Below are 18,641 nucleotides of genomic sequence, written 5' to 3'. Positions count from 1 at the left end.
TGAGAAGTAGATTTTACCCATAATAATGAAAATATTGCGGTGCATATGATCTATAGCTATATTTTACGTAGTTTCTATAAATAAGTGAATTTAATGAATTTAAATTTTTGTTTTCTAAAACTGTTTCAAATTATCTTGTTTTGCTGAAGGTTCTTCATAATGTTTGTTTAGATAGTGATTTCTTTTCCCCATACAGATTTTTGAGAAAATTGAAAATATTATAAAAATGAAGTGAAGTGTTAGGTGGATCAGATTTATTGCTTAGCTTAGGAGGTTCCTCTAGTTTCTTGCTTATCATTAAATGAACAGTGAATTTAGGAACAGAAGAAGAAGTTTTTGGTTTCTGTCATGTATCAAAAAGTTTTAAACAAAATTTGAGACACTCCTTTTTTTATGAAACTCCTTTATGTGAAAGAATGCTTTAAGAAGATATGAAAGCTTGTTATCATCAAGTACATGTGTTCATGGATTCTTCAAAGAAAGAATTAAAATGGAACACACAGTAAATTTCAATTCTCAATTATACTCATAGCTGGTATCTTAAGCTCTGCTGTTAATGTGTTAAACTTCATTAACCCGAATTGTCAAGCAGCAAATAACTTAATTTTAAAGAAAAAATGATTTTTTGAGCATTTGAATGAAATGCCATAGAAAAACTTCGATGAATGGTACTTACTAGAAAAGCAAATAAAAGGAAAAACCTGAAGCTACGTATAATTTACCCAGACTTGATTTTTTTTCCACACATATATTCTTGAAATGTTTAAGAAACAAAAAACTCGAATAGAGAAAGATCAACCTAAGGAAACACTTACACAACAAATATTAAAACTATCAATTGGTGGTTCTACTTATTTATTTAGAGCAAAGAGCACATTTGCTTTTGATTTGAATTGTGGGTCTTGCTTGATTGATTGACACTTATTCTTTGGCTTGTGGTTTTAGCCAATAATTGCAGCAATGCTTGGTTGCTTTGATTTTTTTTAGATTTGACATATTTTAAGACTGTTATGGCATTTATTTTTATTCAGTGCTTAAAGTTTTTATTCAAGCTTTAATTGCACTTTCACTTATTATAATTGAATTCTGCGGGGGATTTTCCCTTCCATTTTACTCATTTTGAGTTTTCATTGAAATCTACTAAGGGACTTCAGTTTTTATTGAAAATTGGCTGTTCGAAAATCAGCTTGTCGGGGTTCTCTAAGTGGGTGCCGCAGAGAGAGGCTAGGGGTGCTGCGAAACTTCCACAGTATCAGTACATATAATATAACCAATAGGCTAGAGTGCCGTGAGAAAACTCGGATTCTTCAAAGGGTGCCACAATTCGAAAAAGACTGAGAACCCCCCGGATTAGTTTGTAGTATAAAATTTTAATTTTTTATGCTTATGTATTTCATATTTTTTCTTAGTAGACTTGTGTTTGCCTTGTAATAGAGCACTTAGAGTATAAAAGAAAGCTTTTGCTTGAACTGTAGTGATTCTTGGCTTGAGTATGTGCTACCATTGTTGTATTCATATATAATTTTATTTATTTTTATTGCTTTTGTTCAGTACATTAGTAAATTTAGATTTCATTTGTCATTTAGATATAATATTCAAGTGATCTATAATTTTGCTTCATATGTCTTTTCAAAGTGTTTTAACACATTGGAGATAAGCATTCAAGATTATGCTTTTAATAAGCCTTCTGCTGTTTTTGTATGTAAAAGCTTCCTTGCTTTAACAGCTGTGCTGAAATGATTACTTTAGCTTTAAGCTTTCTAAAGTGAATGCAAAATATTTCCCTTTTTTTAAAAAAATTAATTTATACATATATATACATAAAAGCTAAGCTATCAAGCTCTGAATATGTATTATTTACTAGCTTTGCACCTATTAAATTGATTGCTTAGGATTTTCTTTAGCATTGTGCTTACTCTTTCGCCATTCAAAAAAATATTAGAGCATAGTTCTCATATTTTCAGCTTTATAAGTTGTTGGTCCTTGAAGACTATAATGAGTTGATCCTCCAAGAAATATTTAATGGATCTTTGTTTAATTTAGCTTCTATGGCTTTCTGCATTGATTGCATTTTTTGTAAGCATTACATTTTCTTGTGCTATTGTTTATTTATTTTTTATGCATTACTTATTTTGTATCATTTTTTTAATTGATGTGGTTGCTCCTGTGTTAACTCCTATTTCCATATTTCTGCATTTATTGCACCAAGTTTATTTGTGGACATATTGATAGTTCAAATCTAGAAAACATTCAAATGTTTTGCATGTCTATAGGTTTTTTTTGTGATGAGGTATTAGTATCCATCTCACTTGAATTTGATTTTCAGGCAGTGTTTTTTTTTTATTTGTGGTAATATATGACAATTTTGAATGGCTAGCTACTCAAATAGAAAAGTTAAAGGTATGACAGGATGCAATGTCTCCGGGTGAGGGGGGGAACCCCCTATTCAACAAGAGTTTTGCTTGCTTTGATGGACATGTTTAAAAAAAAATAAACAAGGTTACATTTTATTGTTCGTCTCGTGTTATGCGTGTGTGAGAGTAAAGTAGTATCTTAATTTGGATTTCTGAAATTAAGAATCACGTACTTTCTACTAAAATAAAATTCTTAACGTTTGTAGTATATTTTGGAAATTTTGCATAAATTTGAAGTAACTGCCTCTGTATATATATTATTGTTTTAAGTTACTGTGTTTGTTTCCTTCAATATATTTGTTGCAGCCTTAAGCAGTGCAATGAAGCGGTAATTTAAAATACTTCATTATTTTATTTGCTAAGCAGAAATATTCATATTTTGTAAGCATGCATGTAATAATTTCATTTGATACATGAAAAATGGCTCTACTGTTGAGAAAACTTATTATAATAGAAAATAATATTTATAAATTATAAAAAATAATATTTATAAATTATAATAGAAAAGCTCAAAACTATTGTAAGCTGTTGTTTTAAATGTATTTTTTGTTAATATTACTGCTAAAATAATTGTTCTCCTATTCTTTATGAAAGATTTCCTTTTCTAATTATAATATAATAAGTATGGAATATTTTGCTTTTAAATGTAATGTATGTTTTATAACTATAAATGTTTGAATTTCTTAAAATTCATATTCTCTCCCATGAAATTAGTATGCTCTGTGTAAAAGTTATTAAGTGTACTAGTTTTGCATGTGATTTTTGTTTTTCTATCAAGTATGTTTTGCCGTGTAATTAGTTCAATTGGTGAATTTCATTTAAATGATAAAGTATCCAATGTATAAGTTTCAAGGAAGTAGGACAAGTGAAATGAATTATTATTTTCATCATCAGTTTATTATTAATGGTTTTGATTTCAATTAATGTTTGCTTGTCATGTCATTAAATTTTTAAAAAAAAATCTGTAAAAGAACTCCAACTTTACTGGATAGTTATTGTTGTTGAACATATTTTACAGTAAAACCATAGGCATTTTTCATTATATATATGTGTATATTATGTATATATATAATTTTTTTCTTTTTGTGCTGTGCTTTGCAATTTATATGATTTAACCAATTGTTGCTCTTATATATTTTTTTGAATTGAATATTTAAACCTAGTTTTACATGTTAACTTTGAAGTAAATCTGATTTATTTTTTTGTCATTTTCATAAAGTGTTCCATAAAAATGTAGGTCGCAGATTATTTTCTTGAGAAAATGTAAATTTTAAATCTACTTTAAACTGATTTTCTGTAAAATTGTGTAAAGACGTGGAAAATGTGAGTTATAGGTTATGTTTCTTTTCTTCATGCAGCGATAAATTGGTTCTTAAATAAACTACTTGTGAAAAATTTAACTGGCGTCAACTCTTGTGTAAAAATATCTTTGCAAATGTTATTTGATTCTATTCCTGCAATTTGTAACAGCTTGTGTTATGAATGTTATGTATATTTCATATACATTAAATGCTTATAAATGACGTTGGCGCTTGATGTATATTATTAATTTTAATTAATCTTTAGTTACATAATGTGCTTAATTGGTTATTCAAATCTACTGGTGGGAAATCTATAGTTTTTTAAATTTTGCTATTTGTTATCAATGTGCTTTTTTGTAGTAATTTGTAGAAATATATTACATGCTTGTTTGTCTCCAAGTCTACTTGTAATGTTTTCCATTATATTTAATTTATGTGTTATTTTAATTTATTTTGGTTTTATTTCTGTTATAATTATTAATAGTTTGATCAGTTTTAGTGCAGGGATATTTCACACATTGTAAATTAAATGCAAAAATTTATTAATGCTTGTATGTGGTTATTATTTATTTATAATTGCTATTAATAGTGCCTAAAAATTTTAGTTACACTTTTTTCCCCCTGTTTATTGAAATTATTTGTGTGTTTCGGTAAATAGGATTTTATACTTTAAAGTAATGACATAGTAATGAAGTTTGAATTGTAAAGAATCTGTTAATTATCGTTTAAATTTTATATTCTTGTAAACTTTACATGTCCTATGTTCAAGTCATGCTCTATATTAATTGTTTTAAAAAGTAATTATTTATTTTTTTGTGAATTTTCAATGCCTGTGTATACTAAAATATTATTAGCATTTGTTTTCGGAATAAAAGTAATGAGATGAAGAAAAATATCCTCCTACATGCTAAATACAGCTGTAACTTTTTGTGACATATTAATTTATATTTGTTAATATTGCATTATCTCATTTTGTTAAACTATTTGACAAGTGTCTTTCTAACTTAGTAGTTCCAGTTTTTGTACAATTTGAATATATACAGGGAAGCTCAATCTCTAGTTTTGGCAGCATTTAGGCTGATTTTTGAGTGATGCACCTTCCTTATGTCGGTAACCTCGGTGAGGGACATGACCATCAAGTTCTGTTTGAGCCTCCCTGTATTTGTTATCGAATGTGTCATTAAAATTTTTACTTCATGTAACTATTATTTGTTTGTTAAAGATCAGTGGGGAAAAATAGTAATCAGTATATAAAAAGTTTTTTTATACGGTTACTGTTTTTCTCATTGCCATTTTTATGTTAAATAATGTATCTTTGAATCATATAAATTTTGCTTCATTTTTAAAAATTGTTTGTTATGCATTTAATGTAAATGGTAAAAATAGTAACTAGTACATGAATAAAGGTCTTGTTTATTTATATGGTTACTATTTTTCCCACCCCCATTTTTAAGTTTCAATCTTTGTGTTATATTGTGCATCTTTAAAATGTTTTAATTTTCATTTCATAACCTTATTGTTTCTTCATAATAAAGGATAATTCGGGAGAAATAGTAACTAATATATTAAAAAACATGTAGTTTATTTATTATTTGTTACATATTAAAGATAAGTAGAAAAAATAGGAACCAATATGGTAAGTGGGGAAAATTGGATCCAGTATATAAATGAAGTTCCAGTTCCTTTATTTGTATGGTTAAAATTTTCCCATCCCCAAATTTTCAATTCATGTTTTTATGTAATCAAATTAACTTTAAATCAATTAAATTTGTATTTTAATTTTGTAAAAGTTTCATATTGGTAATTTTTCGACTCTTAAAAATTTTGTCTTGCTACTGTAGGCTTTATAATAAAAAGATTCTCTTTTTGGGTATATATCCTTGCTTAAAAGCTTTGATATTCTGTTCTTATATTTCTGTGATGATTATGTAATGCCTCCGCCAATGCATCAACATTGTAACATTGCACAATACTTGTAAATCTGTTAATACCTGTAAGTGGAGGCTTGTCTTAGGAGTTTTAATTTTTCTTACATGTTTGTTTATGAATTTATTTTATTTGTTTTTGTTCTTGCATGTTACTGAAGCATTAGAATTAGTTGTTACCACTTATATTATTTTAGTACAAAGAGTTAAGTTATATGGATTCTTCGCATTTTGAAGCTTAGTAAATTCTTTGGGTATTTCCTAAATGAAACTCAGTGAAGAAAAGATTTATGTTGAGACAAATATGTAACTGTTTGGTATATTTGCTTGCTTGAATGTATGGTCTTGTTATATTTGTGACTTCTCATTATTATACAAAAATATTATGACTTGTTATATTATATATTTTGACTAAACAACTTGATACCTTTTTGTATGTTTTCTTTGTAGCTGCGTATAAATGCTGAAGCTCAGTCCTATACTTATTTTTCATTTTATGTGTATGGCTTTAATGGCATGTAATTTTGCATTGTTTAGTTGGGTATTCTATAAAAATTACGTGCCAGTACATGGCATGGACTTTTAAATGTTTAAGAATGTTATGATAATTAAAATGCACTAGTTTCCTGTTTAGTTATTAATATATAATGTTGATTATGTTCTGTCCCATGGTCTTTTTGCTGTGTTATTTTATGCTGTATGAATTGTAATTTATTAGTTACATGTGATATTTTATTGTGCACATCTAAAATAAAATGCAATACTATGCTCAAATAGTATTCAAATGTAATATTTTAAAAAGCATATGTTTACTGTGATCTATTTCGTCTTTAAAGCTGTTTGATTTAAGCTGCAATGTTGTATATGAAATTACCTATTGGTATGTTTACTGTAAAAGTTGCTGTTGGTTTTAGATTGTTGAATTAAGTGTGTAGAATTTGTACTGATTTTGTAATTATGTTGAGTTACATGCAATCATTTTTGTAAATTTGCACTGGTCTTAAAATATTTTGAACATTCCTAACAGCAATGTATTGCTTCAATTAGTTGAATCTTACTGCACCTTGCTTTATAAATTGCCACATTCAGTGTTTGTAGTAAAAAAAAGTACCTAAACTTTTACATTATGTAAACTGCATGAGTTTGTGTTTCATTAATGCTGGTTTGCATTTAAGGCTTACTAAAGGGTAGTTCTTTCAAGTTTTCCAATATAGTTTTTATTTTGAGTAATGTGTGCTGCCATATAACTGTGGTTGTGGTCAACATAAGGTTTGTTCCTTGTTTCAACACCTCAACCATTTTTAACTCATATACATCTTCCTAACCATTTAAAACAAGGGGAGGTGATAAAAATTGACTTTTTATTTCCTTTTGTAAAAATATTTTGAGCTAATGCTGCAATTTAATTTATCAAATCTGATAGTAAATGATTAATTTTTTAAACGAAAGCTTTGAAGACATTTTAATTGCTACATAATATTTTTTTAGACCTCAACATTTTTCGCATTGAATATTAGTCTTTTTCTTCCCCTTTCCTAATTAAAAAAAAGCAAATTGGGATGCTTTCGGGCATATTTTAAACCATCCTCAATAATTTAGCCATGTACCATTTCTGATTTAGTAATCCAGAAAGCATGTTATATATTTGTTTATCGAAAGATTGATTTGCAGCTGTATAGGCTATTAAGGCTCTTGTGCCAAAAAGCCCAGTTGAAATAACCAATCAAAAGTATTTTTTTCTTGATATAGAATTAGAATCTGCTTTTAATTTTTAATGCAAAATACTCCCCCCCCCCTTCAATTAGTGATACAGCCTCTTCCTCTCCCCATTGGTTCACATCTTATACCAATATAACATTACACTGATAAAATATTTTTATCAAGGTTGCCCAGAGAAGGTTTTTGCCAGAGACTGCCTGTGCTATGAATTGCTTCGTGGCTAACAAAATCCATGAGTGTCCATGAATATAATACAAATATTCAAAACCGGATGCTTGTGAATTTTTTAGGAAGAGAGAATGCCAGATATGACTGGTTTCAGGTCATACACCAAATGTAAAAATTTCGCTAATGAAAAGTCTAATGTTGAACATCCTTTAAATGAATTTCAGGTATGTCTGCTGGACATCTTACATGAGTCTGGCTATGACACTACATTCAAAGAAAATGACATCTCATGCGCTTGAGTCTGGCTATAACGTCGCACTGCTACTTGTAAGCTGTAATGTCTTTAAAAGGTATATAACTCAGCTAATTGAAAGTTAAGGGCTAGGTATTTCATGTGCAATTACGATCAAAATTTCTGCCTAGTGGTATACGTGAGTTCTAAGGTTTTCTAGTTTTCTTCTTAAAAATTTATTTTTCATTAAAAAACGGTGCCGCTTTTTGCTTAAAAGTTTTAAAGCATAACTTAATTTTGCACTAAATGTTTATATCAATGAAAATAAATGCTTCATATTTTAGATGGCAAATTGATATTCAATTACTAGGCTTATTTTGAACTTCTTGTTTCAAAATTTGACTTAATTGTTCTTTCACACTTATAGAGTGCAGGCTATAAGGCAAGCAAATATTGATTCTGTAAACTCATTCGTGCATTCAAAAAATAAAGCAGCTTCCATTCAGCGACTTTTATTTCTAAAGTGGTGTAGAAACAACATCTATGATCGCTCGATGAGCAAATGACTTATGATGTGCTCTGTGTGACTTGTCAATAAAAAAAAAAGGTGACCTCCATTTTGAAAGCCTTTTTTTCATGTTGACAGTTTTAAAATAATTCTTAAGAAAGTGGAAGATAGTATAAAAATGCAGCTTATGTTGTATTTATATGCTTGCTTTCCTGGGTGTGTGTGAGTTTTAAATTACCAGCTCATAAAAACAATTGAATTTTTATTTGGATTAAATGGTTCAGGCATTTGAAATTCAATGATGCATTAAGTTTTTTTTTTACTTCCAAGCATTTGCTTGTATCTTAAGCTTTATCCTGGTTTTTGCATTTTGTTTTTAATTTGAATTTATTTAAATTACTGCACAATATTAAAAGTAATTACAAATTCAATCTGTCCTGGTGTTTTTAAGACATTCTTTTCAAAAAATTTCACAAGTCTGGTGTACAGATGCTTAATGATGGTACTAGAATCGTTCTATATTTGATTGGGTTTCTAATCAATGGAGTATTCAATTCTAATTTGATTTCACTATCTAATGCTTCTTGTAATTAAGAAGCCATGTAATCAGTCATTATATATGCTGCAGTTCCTAATTTCATTTTCATTGTTTTATGATAAATATGATGTCTGGTGTTCTCAGCCATTACACTTCTAGTGTATGGTTCATTTTTATCTAGTCAAATCATTAAGCAGTATTTTTTAAATTTTTCTATAGAAGAGTTGAAATTTTTAAGTGCTTTTAAATTTAGTCATAGATAACCGTGCTTTATTTTTCCAGCTTTGCACCACTGCTTATAAATTGGTTGCTGTTATTTTTTTTTTACTATATCTGAAATGGCAAACATTTAATATCGTACAAATATTTATTCTTTTAACTTTTAATTGCAGATGAGAAAGAAAATGGAGAATCAGAGGAGAAATATGATGAAGATGGAGAAGATGAAGACGATGTTGTTCCTGATGATTATGATGAAGGTGAAGATGGTGAAGGAGATGGTGATGAAGATGGTCCTGATGAGGATGAAGAAGAAGAGGAGGAAGCTTAAAATTCAGTTTTGAACTTTGTTTTTGGGGGGATAGTTAGCAACCAAATAATATTGGCATTTTGTTTATTATTACTTAAAAATTTAATTTTTTTAAAAATTCAAGTCCTTTTTATTGTGGACGTCATCAAAATTGTTGCATGTAGCAATTAAATGAAAAGAAAGAGTTAGAAGATGTGACTCCCATCAATGTTTTAAAAAGATGGTAATAGATTCTTTTGATTACAGGTATAAGTAGCCATTATTGCAATAACTGTTAGTTGTTGATGTTAAAATTGCACAATATTTTTTGAAGTTAACATCTCCCAGTTCATCTCATCTGTCATTTGTGTGTGATGTTTCAATTCACCATCATTTTTCAGATTGTATGTGACAGGCAATGCAGCTTGAATGAAATACGCTTGGATTTTTTTTTATATATGATGTTTATCATCAACTTCATTTTGCATTTCCCAGTAACATGAAGAAAAGTCATTCTGATTGGAATTTAAATTCTTTTTTTCTTTTTATGTGAATCAAGTTGAACTTGATGCTTAAAATTATAATTTGTGTTTAAACTTATCTCATGGGAAATGTAGCCATAATCATAATATTTAAATGGTTGTGGGTAGCTCTCTTTTTCTTTATGCTGATCATCATTTTATGTTCACTTGCACATACCATTTTTCTTTCACTTATCAATCATTGTTATTGTATATACTGCTCTAAATTTCTTCCATTGCTAAGTGTAAAAGGAAAAGTTTTCTGTATTTTGATTCAAGTTGTCGTGTATTTTGTTCCTAAGCTGTCAATAAAAGCTCTCATACAGTCTGATTGAATATTATTGACTTGGTTTTTTTTATCTGAATTCATAATGGATTGCCATGCAGACTTGGTTAAATGTACTTTTAGGTATAAAGTAGTGCATTGCATAACTATTTTTGATTTGCCCTTGAAGATATTTGGTGTTCAGTAGTAGGGGAATGTGGGGCAAAGAATGAACATTCTATTTTATAATAAAACGCGTTGAAACAGTATTTTTTATTTTTGGCAGTAAATTTGAGTCTTCAAAAAAAAAGTCAACATTTTTCACTTTTTCATAGGGCCAAGTGAAAAATATTTTTCATCAAAATAATAAGTAAATAAAGATAATAAAGCAATAAACAATTAAATGATTAAATCAATCAATATATGAAGAAAAATAAAGGAGAAGAAAACAAGTGAATGAATGAATAAATATAGTGAAAAATGAAAGCATATTAAATGTTTCAGTGAGTAAATGAAACAAACTATTTCACTTGATTGTACAGTTTATTAAAAATACAAATAAGCTTAATATTAACTAAAATAATACTGCACAGAATATAAAAAGGTCCCAGTAATATTTAAATTGGCAAGAACTTATTGCTTTTGTCGGGAACGGAATTGGACCTATCTTGTATAATAAAGGAAAACCTCTATCTTGACCACTAATGTACACCAAATTTGGTTCGGAGTATTGTAAAAAACCCTTTGTAAGTTGACCACTAGGGTTTTTTTTAACTTAAGCAAATTATTTTCTTTTATTATTATTATTTTTTATAGCTTTCCAAGAATAATTTTGATGCTTTAGACCAGCATTTTACCAACTAAATAAAACAACAGCATAAAGCTTATGCTGCTCCTAATTCTCCGAACTTGTTTTTCTTTTGTTGTTCTATTTGAGATTGCTTTTTGTACTTTCTGTTCAATGAAAATAAAAAAACTGGTGTCAGTAGAAAAAGTTCGAAGTCTTTTCTTCCAGTAGCAATATTTTGAGGCTTTGAATATTTCAAAGTAATGTTAAACAATAAAAGTGACTTAAACAGAAAGAGTAAGTGGCAATGATTCCAGAAATGAATACATGGTCCATGGTGCAAGGAAATGACAAAAAAAAAAAAAAAAAACCATTACCACCCTTTATAAGTTGACCACCAAAGTACTGCACCGCAAGTGGTCAACTTACACAGGTTTCACTGTATTACAATACAGGTAACTTTTGAAAACTTCAGCGGTAGGCAACATACGCTACTACATCGTTAAAATATTACCAGATAGGTGGAGCTAAAAGCAAAATAAATATTTCACTTTGCTCCATGTTCCCCTACCTGTAATGTTTAAAATGTTAAAAGCAGCTAATTGGGAGTGAGCATCTATTTTTCCCCCCCAAAACCCAACTTGAGAGTTTGACAAAGATTTTTTTTTTCCAGTTTTTTAAAAATTATTCATTAAAGTTCATTCCTTGGTTTGATTTATCAGCTATTATTCGCAGGAAATAAATGGGAAAAGTGAATTTAATTAAATAAAGCATCATAAGCTGTTTAAAAAAATAAAAAAATGTTACTCAGCTTGCAGGGGGGGGAAAAACAAAAGTATAGTCGCATACTATTAAATCAAGTGTCATCCGCCATTCTGTTAAGTTAATGTTGACTGGACTAAGGCATATATAGAATCAAGCAAAGCATGTTTTTTTTATTTACATTTATTCATGTATAATTATTAAATATTGATTTTAATTTTTATTGAACCAAAACTTTTCATATTGCACTAGTAAATACTAATTGCAGTTTTGGTTGGATAATTTAAAAGAAAAGTTTGTTGATCCATCGTGATTCCCTTTGGACAAAAATTAGTTCTTACAAGACAACCCAATTTTGCTTTTCTAAGTTGCTCTTTTATAGGTTCTTTTTAAGTATGCTGATTAAATTATTGACCATTAGTTGATGGATATTAAGTGTGAAAAATTATGGACAGTTGATTGCTGCTTAAAAATAAATGAGAGTGTTAATGAGTAACAATCTAATATATAAAATAATTAAATGGTTACTAGAGACGTTGAAATCCTTCCCAACATTGGTGTGATATGCCCTCTGTCTTTGTGGGAGTTCAGGGTTGCCACGCACCTGGAATTGTCAGGGAAAATGAAAATCACCTAAAATGGTGAGGAAATATCACAAATTGTTGAAATTTCTGGAAATGTCTGGGAATTAATTTCCAATTTTTCCATCTGATGGGTGAAACTGCTGCGCCATTCGGGCAAAGATGCTGCCGTGTACGGTAAATATCGTGTTCCGAAAATGCAAATTTTCCTGATAGTTGAGAGAAAGAAAATTCAAGCTCATTTTTTTTTTGAAGACCGAATCTGATAATGCTGCAAAAAAAGAAATATCCATACGAAAATCAAAGTTCTGATTCAATTTAATTACATTTTAATTTGCTTCTTCTGGGGAAAAAAAATCCAAGCCATGCTTAGCTAGAAATTATTAGTATTTTCCGCAATGCATCTGTGGTCTTTGTATCTTAATAGCCTTCATTCTGTTTTTTTTTTTTTTTTTTTTTTCATGAAATGAATGATGGTAATAAAAATTTAAAGCCTCAATAATTTTCTTTTTATGGGTTAAAAGTTTTCTTGGAAGCATGGAAACATTAAAACTGGCTTTACCAAAAATTGTTTGTGATTTTTTTCTTAGGATTTGAGATTTCAGTCCTTTTTTTAAAAAAAAGTACCCATTGGAAATTGCTGAGCTTTTAAAGCATTTCTAATCAATATACTAATTAAATTTTTAGCTTATCTTAACTAAAATATTGATTACAATTATTGATGATTTTTTAAGCATTATTTGATTCATAAAGGAGGTTTAATACATTAAAATTGAATAACGTAAGTCGCTATTCATTAACCTGAAATTTTTTCTAAAACCAACTGGAAAGGTCATTGAATTTCATTCTTGAACTTTTGTGGCAGCCCTGGAGTTGATAGATTAACTTGTATATATTTTTCTTTTGAAGGCAATTCCGTAACAGAGAGAGAGAGAGACTTGTTTTGGGGAGAGTTTTATTAAATATTTCCCAGGAACTCGGATTAATAAAATTTGATCTTATTCGTATACTCTGATTTTTGTTACAAGTTGCTCAGATAAGGGGAAGCTACTTAAAGGATATTAACAGGATCATATTAAAGATGTAGCTATTCAATGAAAAAAAAAATCTGATAATCTACTCCAGTTGAGTATTAGATGTTTTTTAAATAAGAAATGCTTCTAATAATGTAGGGCATTTGAAGTAACAGTTTTGTAATTTATTTTTTTACCTACATATTAAATATAGAGTTTGGCACCTTCAAATTCAAAATCTGAAGGAATCTTTTCGAAAGAAATAATGCTGGCAGTAACTACAATAAATACTGCAGATAAAGCAAAATTTGTACAGTTCTCCAATAATAAGTTTTATATTTCAAATTAAATTAAAAAATGTAAGAATTTTTTTTATCAAAAGATATGTGAATTAAAAGCACATTTTTAAGAGTTATAGAAAAATTTCGGACGGGGTTTGAACCCTAAAAGCACAGCCCTTAAATACGGCCCTGATGCAAGGTTTCGACACAACTTAAATATGTTTAATTTGGGCGAGAAGAAGGATTGCTCACTTTTGTGTGCCCCAATATTAAACTCGATCGTTTTATAAGATCCTTGCCCCATCACTATTCAGCGTTAAAAATTAATGATCGATTGAAAAAATATTTTATCTTTGGGTGGATTGATTTCTTCCACGAAAGTAAAAACTGGAAAATCAATTAAATGGACTTCTCATCTTATTTCATAAAAATAGAACTTTAATTCGAAGGGGGAAGTTTGCGGATGTGGGGAGGGGCATCCGCTCGATTTTTGAGGTAATTCCACATTTTTTGGAGATCATAGAATCAGCAATGGTAAAAGTCATAGAACTCAACTAGCTGACTCAGCCACGCGTTGCTGTGTCGAAGTAGTTGGATTACAATAATCTTTTGCTCATTATTTTGATAGAATCAAATGCGTATTTTTAATAGAGCTTAAAATAGCATAGCCGATTTTAAAACATACGAGATTGATAATGGGCGTGTTTCAATGTAAAAACGATTCATAAATGTTCCTGGAAAATAATGGAAAGCCGATGTGGCCAATTTCTGCCAGTAACTTGTCTTGCCTAAACCAGGAACGTTTTCTGATAAAATTCAATAACCTTCCTGAAATTATCTCGGAAGCCTCCTGAAAAATTCAAAGCTCTTCCTGTTTGAAGCTAGTCGTGTTTCTGAAATTTTAGTGTAAACTTAGGTAGGTATTGTCCGTTTTTCAGAAGTTGAGACTTGGCCACGCCCCCAACACGTGGTATCGGAAGATTCTATATGCGTCTTTTGGGGATGAGACTTCAGACCAACACTGAGAAAGGTTGCCAGTTGGCCAATGGAAGGAGACGAGTGTTCTATAATTTTCTAAGAAATCACCTCCCACCTTTCTCGAAGAAAAGGTGTGCTACATTTGTTAAGATTTGCAGTGTATTTCTATACGTTTCGGATTAATTTATCATTGATTTTGCAAAGGAAATCCTAAACTTTCTGTTTTTCGCACTAACTAAACATTTTCTGCAAACACGGTGAAGAGTTACAGGTGAAATTGGAACGAAAATGTTTCATTCTATTATGCTGAAACTTTCACAGAACTCAAACGTGGGTTTTAACGCATTTTCTAATTATAAATCTCTGATCGCATTTTGTTAACTTTGCTGGTCAACCATTTCTCATCTTATTTTCGATCCAATTTTCTTCTTTAAAGCGTTTTTTTAAGTATTACACAGTAGTATGGGATAAATGAACTACTTTTGCAATGTTTCGAACTGTTTTACTTCGTATATAATGAAGAATTAATACATTTTCGAATTGCATTTGTTGTTACTTTGCGAATTCGACCCATTTTGAAAATAATTCGTGGAGTTTCTGAAGTAAACAAGCAAAAATTAATACCAAACAATCTTTTGTCCACTGCATTGAAAAAATAATAAAAAAAGAAAACGACAGACGACAACTTTGATTTCGAATTTTTCGGAAAATATTTCTATGTCACCTCGTTTTTGGCCCATTTCAAACAGTGAATATTTTGTAAAAAATGTCGGGTTGATGTAATATAGAGACAGTATAAAAAAGTATTGAACTACTATTTCAATTTCTACGCAGTATAAAAAAGTATTGAACTACTATTTCAATTTCTAGGCACTTCATTTTTAACCACACACATTTAAAGCGTACGAATAATTTTGGAAGCCACAGTAGGTAAGTTGCACTCTGTGTGACACATTTCAGTACTTTAGTACTATTTTTTTTTTCAATATAACTTTTATTCTTCAGAAATGAAAAAAGGAACAAAACGAAAGTTAAAGCTTTTCACATGCCAATATGGTTATCTACAGAATAATTGAATGAGTGCCTGAAACAACGTTTTATGTTCGTTTTGACCTTATTTATTTTTGTAAATACGAAAAAATATATGCTTTTTTTTTTAATTTTTGCGATTACTCTAAAAGTAATTCAGTTCCTCTAGTACTTTTACGGAACAGCGTTACGTGTGGGGATCATGAAATAGGCAAAAATTTGTTGCCCGTATTCTAATACAGCTCTGAACAAGGACGGATATAAGGGAGGGGCGCTAAGGGCGATCGCCCCTTCCTTGAGTCGAGATGCAGAACTCTTCAACGGCATATTTTTGATACTGAAATTGAAAATTGTTTTAGCCAATCTTCAATAGTTTTACGAAGCTTGAGCTGTCTGGAAAATGAAATTGTTTCACATATCTTAACACTTAAGAGATAGGGATCCGAACTTTATATAGGAAGTATTTCAAAGTTCCAAAAACTCAATTTTAGACGATTTTAGTGATATTCAATAGGGTTACAGGGTGCAAGGGCTCTTCTCAGGAAAGTTTCGAAAATTGAAGTCCCCTCCCCCCCCCCCCCCCCCCCCCCCAAAAAAAGAGAAACTATTATGGGACACCTTTGATGGCGTTAAGGTAAGGGATGTGGTTTGGTACATTCCTCTGCAATTATGTAGAAAAAAAGTCCCCCCCTCCCAAGATAACTGAAATGAGACGATCTTTCATGGTGTTTGGAAGGGGGGGGGAAGCAGATGTTTGCGAATTTATAAAAGGGAAAAAGTGTGAAATCAATCGCCCCCTCCTTGAATAGTCTCTGGATCCGTCCTTGACTCTGAATGTAAAAGGCGTAATTTTTAGCAAGAAACGTTGCTATAGTCAACCTATTCAGTTGTTCAACGTATCGCACATTGCTCCCCCCCCCTCCGCACCATTTAGGTGAGCTAACTTTGAGATTTTTGTGTCGAGAAAGAGCATTAAATTTAGAATTTAAATCAGTAGCCGGTGCGGTTTTCCAAATTTTGAATTGTGTCACTTTCCTTGCCGAGGTGCAAAATGATTCTTTGTTAAAAACATACATGATCTTAAAAATATTGTGACTTGAGCTATCCAGGGGGAGGGGGGAGCCGGTCTTTTCCCTTAAAACAATTGTTAGTGCGATTTTGGTGACTTAGAGCAAATCTAAGGAGCCGTTCACAAATGATGTTACGCTTGAAAGGGGTAGGGAGGGAGGGTTCGGTTTTCATGAACTTCTGATAATTAGTCTCAAGGGGGGAGGAGGGAATTACAAGAAATGTGACTTCACACATTTTGGTTCAAATAAAAGCGTTCGTTATAGCAAGTGGACGTTAAGCTACTGTTGTACTGAAGTGTTATAACTAACTTCGTTTCTGCCCCCTTCTGTTCATAGAAACGAAGTTAATTAGCCCCCCCCCCCTCCCGCGCTGGCAAATACTCGCCCTGGGAGTACTCGTCATCTCTTAAAACGGCCCTACCGATGAACCTATAATTTTAAAACAGTATTCCAATCAAAGTCACTTTTTATAACGCACCGAAAATTATTACATATTTCTAAACATTAACATTCATACTATACATAGAGAAATAATCTTGATTTTAATAATCAATTGCATTAATATATTTCAGATTGATTTTTTTTTCTCATTTACTTTTATTTCTCACATGTAAATCCTTTCTGGAACAACTGGCCAGTCCCCGCCTTTGGTTCAACCGGTTTTTTTTTGTGTTTGGGGGGGGGGACAACTTTTGTTCGAATAATGTTTTCAGCATTTTTTAAAAATAACTGCTACTGTAGATCTACTGATTGTATATCCACTCTAATTGATCTGAAATTTTGTACAATCCATACAGAAGCATCAAAGACCCAGCCCCTGAGAGCTTCTGAGTCATCTCCCCCCACCCTCAAGAAAAGAGAGAGGGAGATGGAGAGAGATGTACTAAGTCTTCAAAAAGAACGCAACCCTTAAGCATTTCAATGCCACAGTCTGTGTGGCAATGAAATTTTTCTGCCCCCCCCCCTTTTTTTTATCAGCGCACTTGCAATTTCGAATATAGGACGTAAGTGTTTAAAAGGATATCGTTTAAAATTCAGAAAGCCTATCCTTAATAGAAATGTTTCATTTGGAAAACAAAATACCTTTTTTTTTTTGTAAATACAATATTTATAGTTCTGAAATTTTCAGTTTAAAAGGTAAAGATTCCCCGTAGACGACAATTACGCGAAGCTAGAAAGGAAAGGAAGGAACACAAAGAAATTTTTGCAAATTTAAGTGCCCGCCAAAGTTAGGGTTGTCTCAATCGCAAGCGGTAGCGATCACCCCCGCTCTAAAATTAGCTCTGCTTTCGGGAAGGCGTGCCGAAGTGTCTTCTCCTCATGAATGCACAATATAAAACAAAGCTTGGCACCTTTATGATTTATTAAAGAACTTCCAGAAGCAGTAATGCTAACATAGCCGAAGGTTAGCCAGAGTTGCAAGCAAGTGTCGAGAATTTTTACTCAGTAACGTTTCGGATTTACTTTTACAGTGGAGGCTGATGCAAGTACGTAATGAATTCAGTAAGTGCTAACTAAATTTTCTATGGGGGGCAAAAGCACTATACTTACGCTTAGTAAATTTTGCAAGTATGATTTCGGCCAAAAAAAAAAAAAGCAAAATAACTTGAAAGGGATAGTAAATATCGAAACTGATTGTAAAATATCGGAATGTAGAAACTAAGCATAAACCACCATACACTTTTTGATTCTACTCTACATTTTATTCATCTCAGCTTTCTCTATAGTTTGTAATCAATAACTTCTTTACAAAATACACTAAATAAATTAAAAACATATAAAAATGAAATTTTATCAATGAGGTAGGTAACATTGACTTCGAACTATTGGTTTCTATTATTCGAAAACTGAAAATTATCTAAGCACTAAGTTGTGCACAATGTTCTTGTTTAACCTGCCTTTTACTAATACGAAAGGTATGATAGCTTTCACACTTGTGAGTAGGGGATATATGGTTGCCAATGAGAGAAGTATGTTTCAAGTCCAAACCGAAAATAGACATTGTTTGGTCTTGAGATCTATTTATGGTCTTTGCAAAAGC

General features: G+C 30.7%; 1 protein-coding gene across 1 annotated transcript in view; it reads left to right on the top strand.

The window, feature by feature from the left end:
* The window catches only part of LOC129231501 (acidic leucine-rich nuclear phosphoprotein 32 family member B-like), a 60,993-nt gene extending 50,831 nt beyond the window's left edge, over nucleotides 1-10,162 (top strand). Inside the window, exon 4 of the mRNA XM_054865829.1 lies at nucleotides 9,198-10,162. Within this exon, the coding sequence (XP_054721804.1) occupies nucleotides 9,198-9,355 (158 nt within the window). The 3' untranslated portion in view covers nucleotides 9,356-10,162. The remainder of the gene's footprint in view (nucleotides 1-9,197) is intronic.
* The last annotated feature ends 8,479 nt before the right edge of the window (nucleotides 10,163-18,641 follow it).

This window comes from Uloborus diversus, chromosome 10 (assembly GCF_026930045.1).
Source record: "Uloborus diversus isolate 005 chromosome 10, Udiv.v.3.1, whole genome shotgun sequence".
Taxonomy (NCBI): domain Eukaryota; kingdom Metazoa; phylum Arthropoda; class Arachnida; order Araneae; family Uloboridae; genus Uloborus; species Uloborus diversus.
Note: the sequence above shows the minus strand (reverse complement) of the source record. Positions and strands in the feature narration are given on the sequence as shown.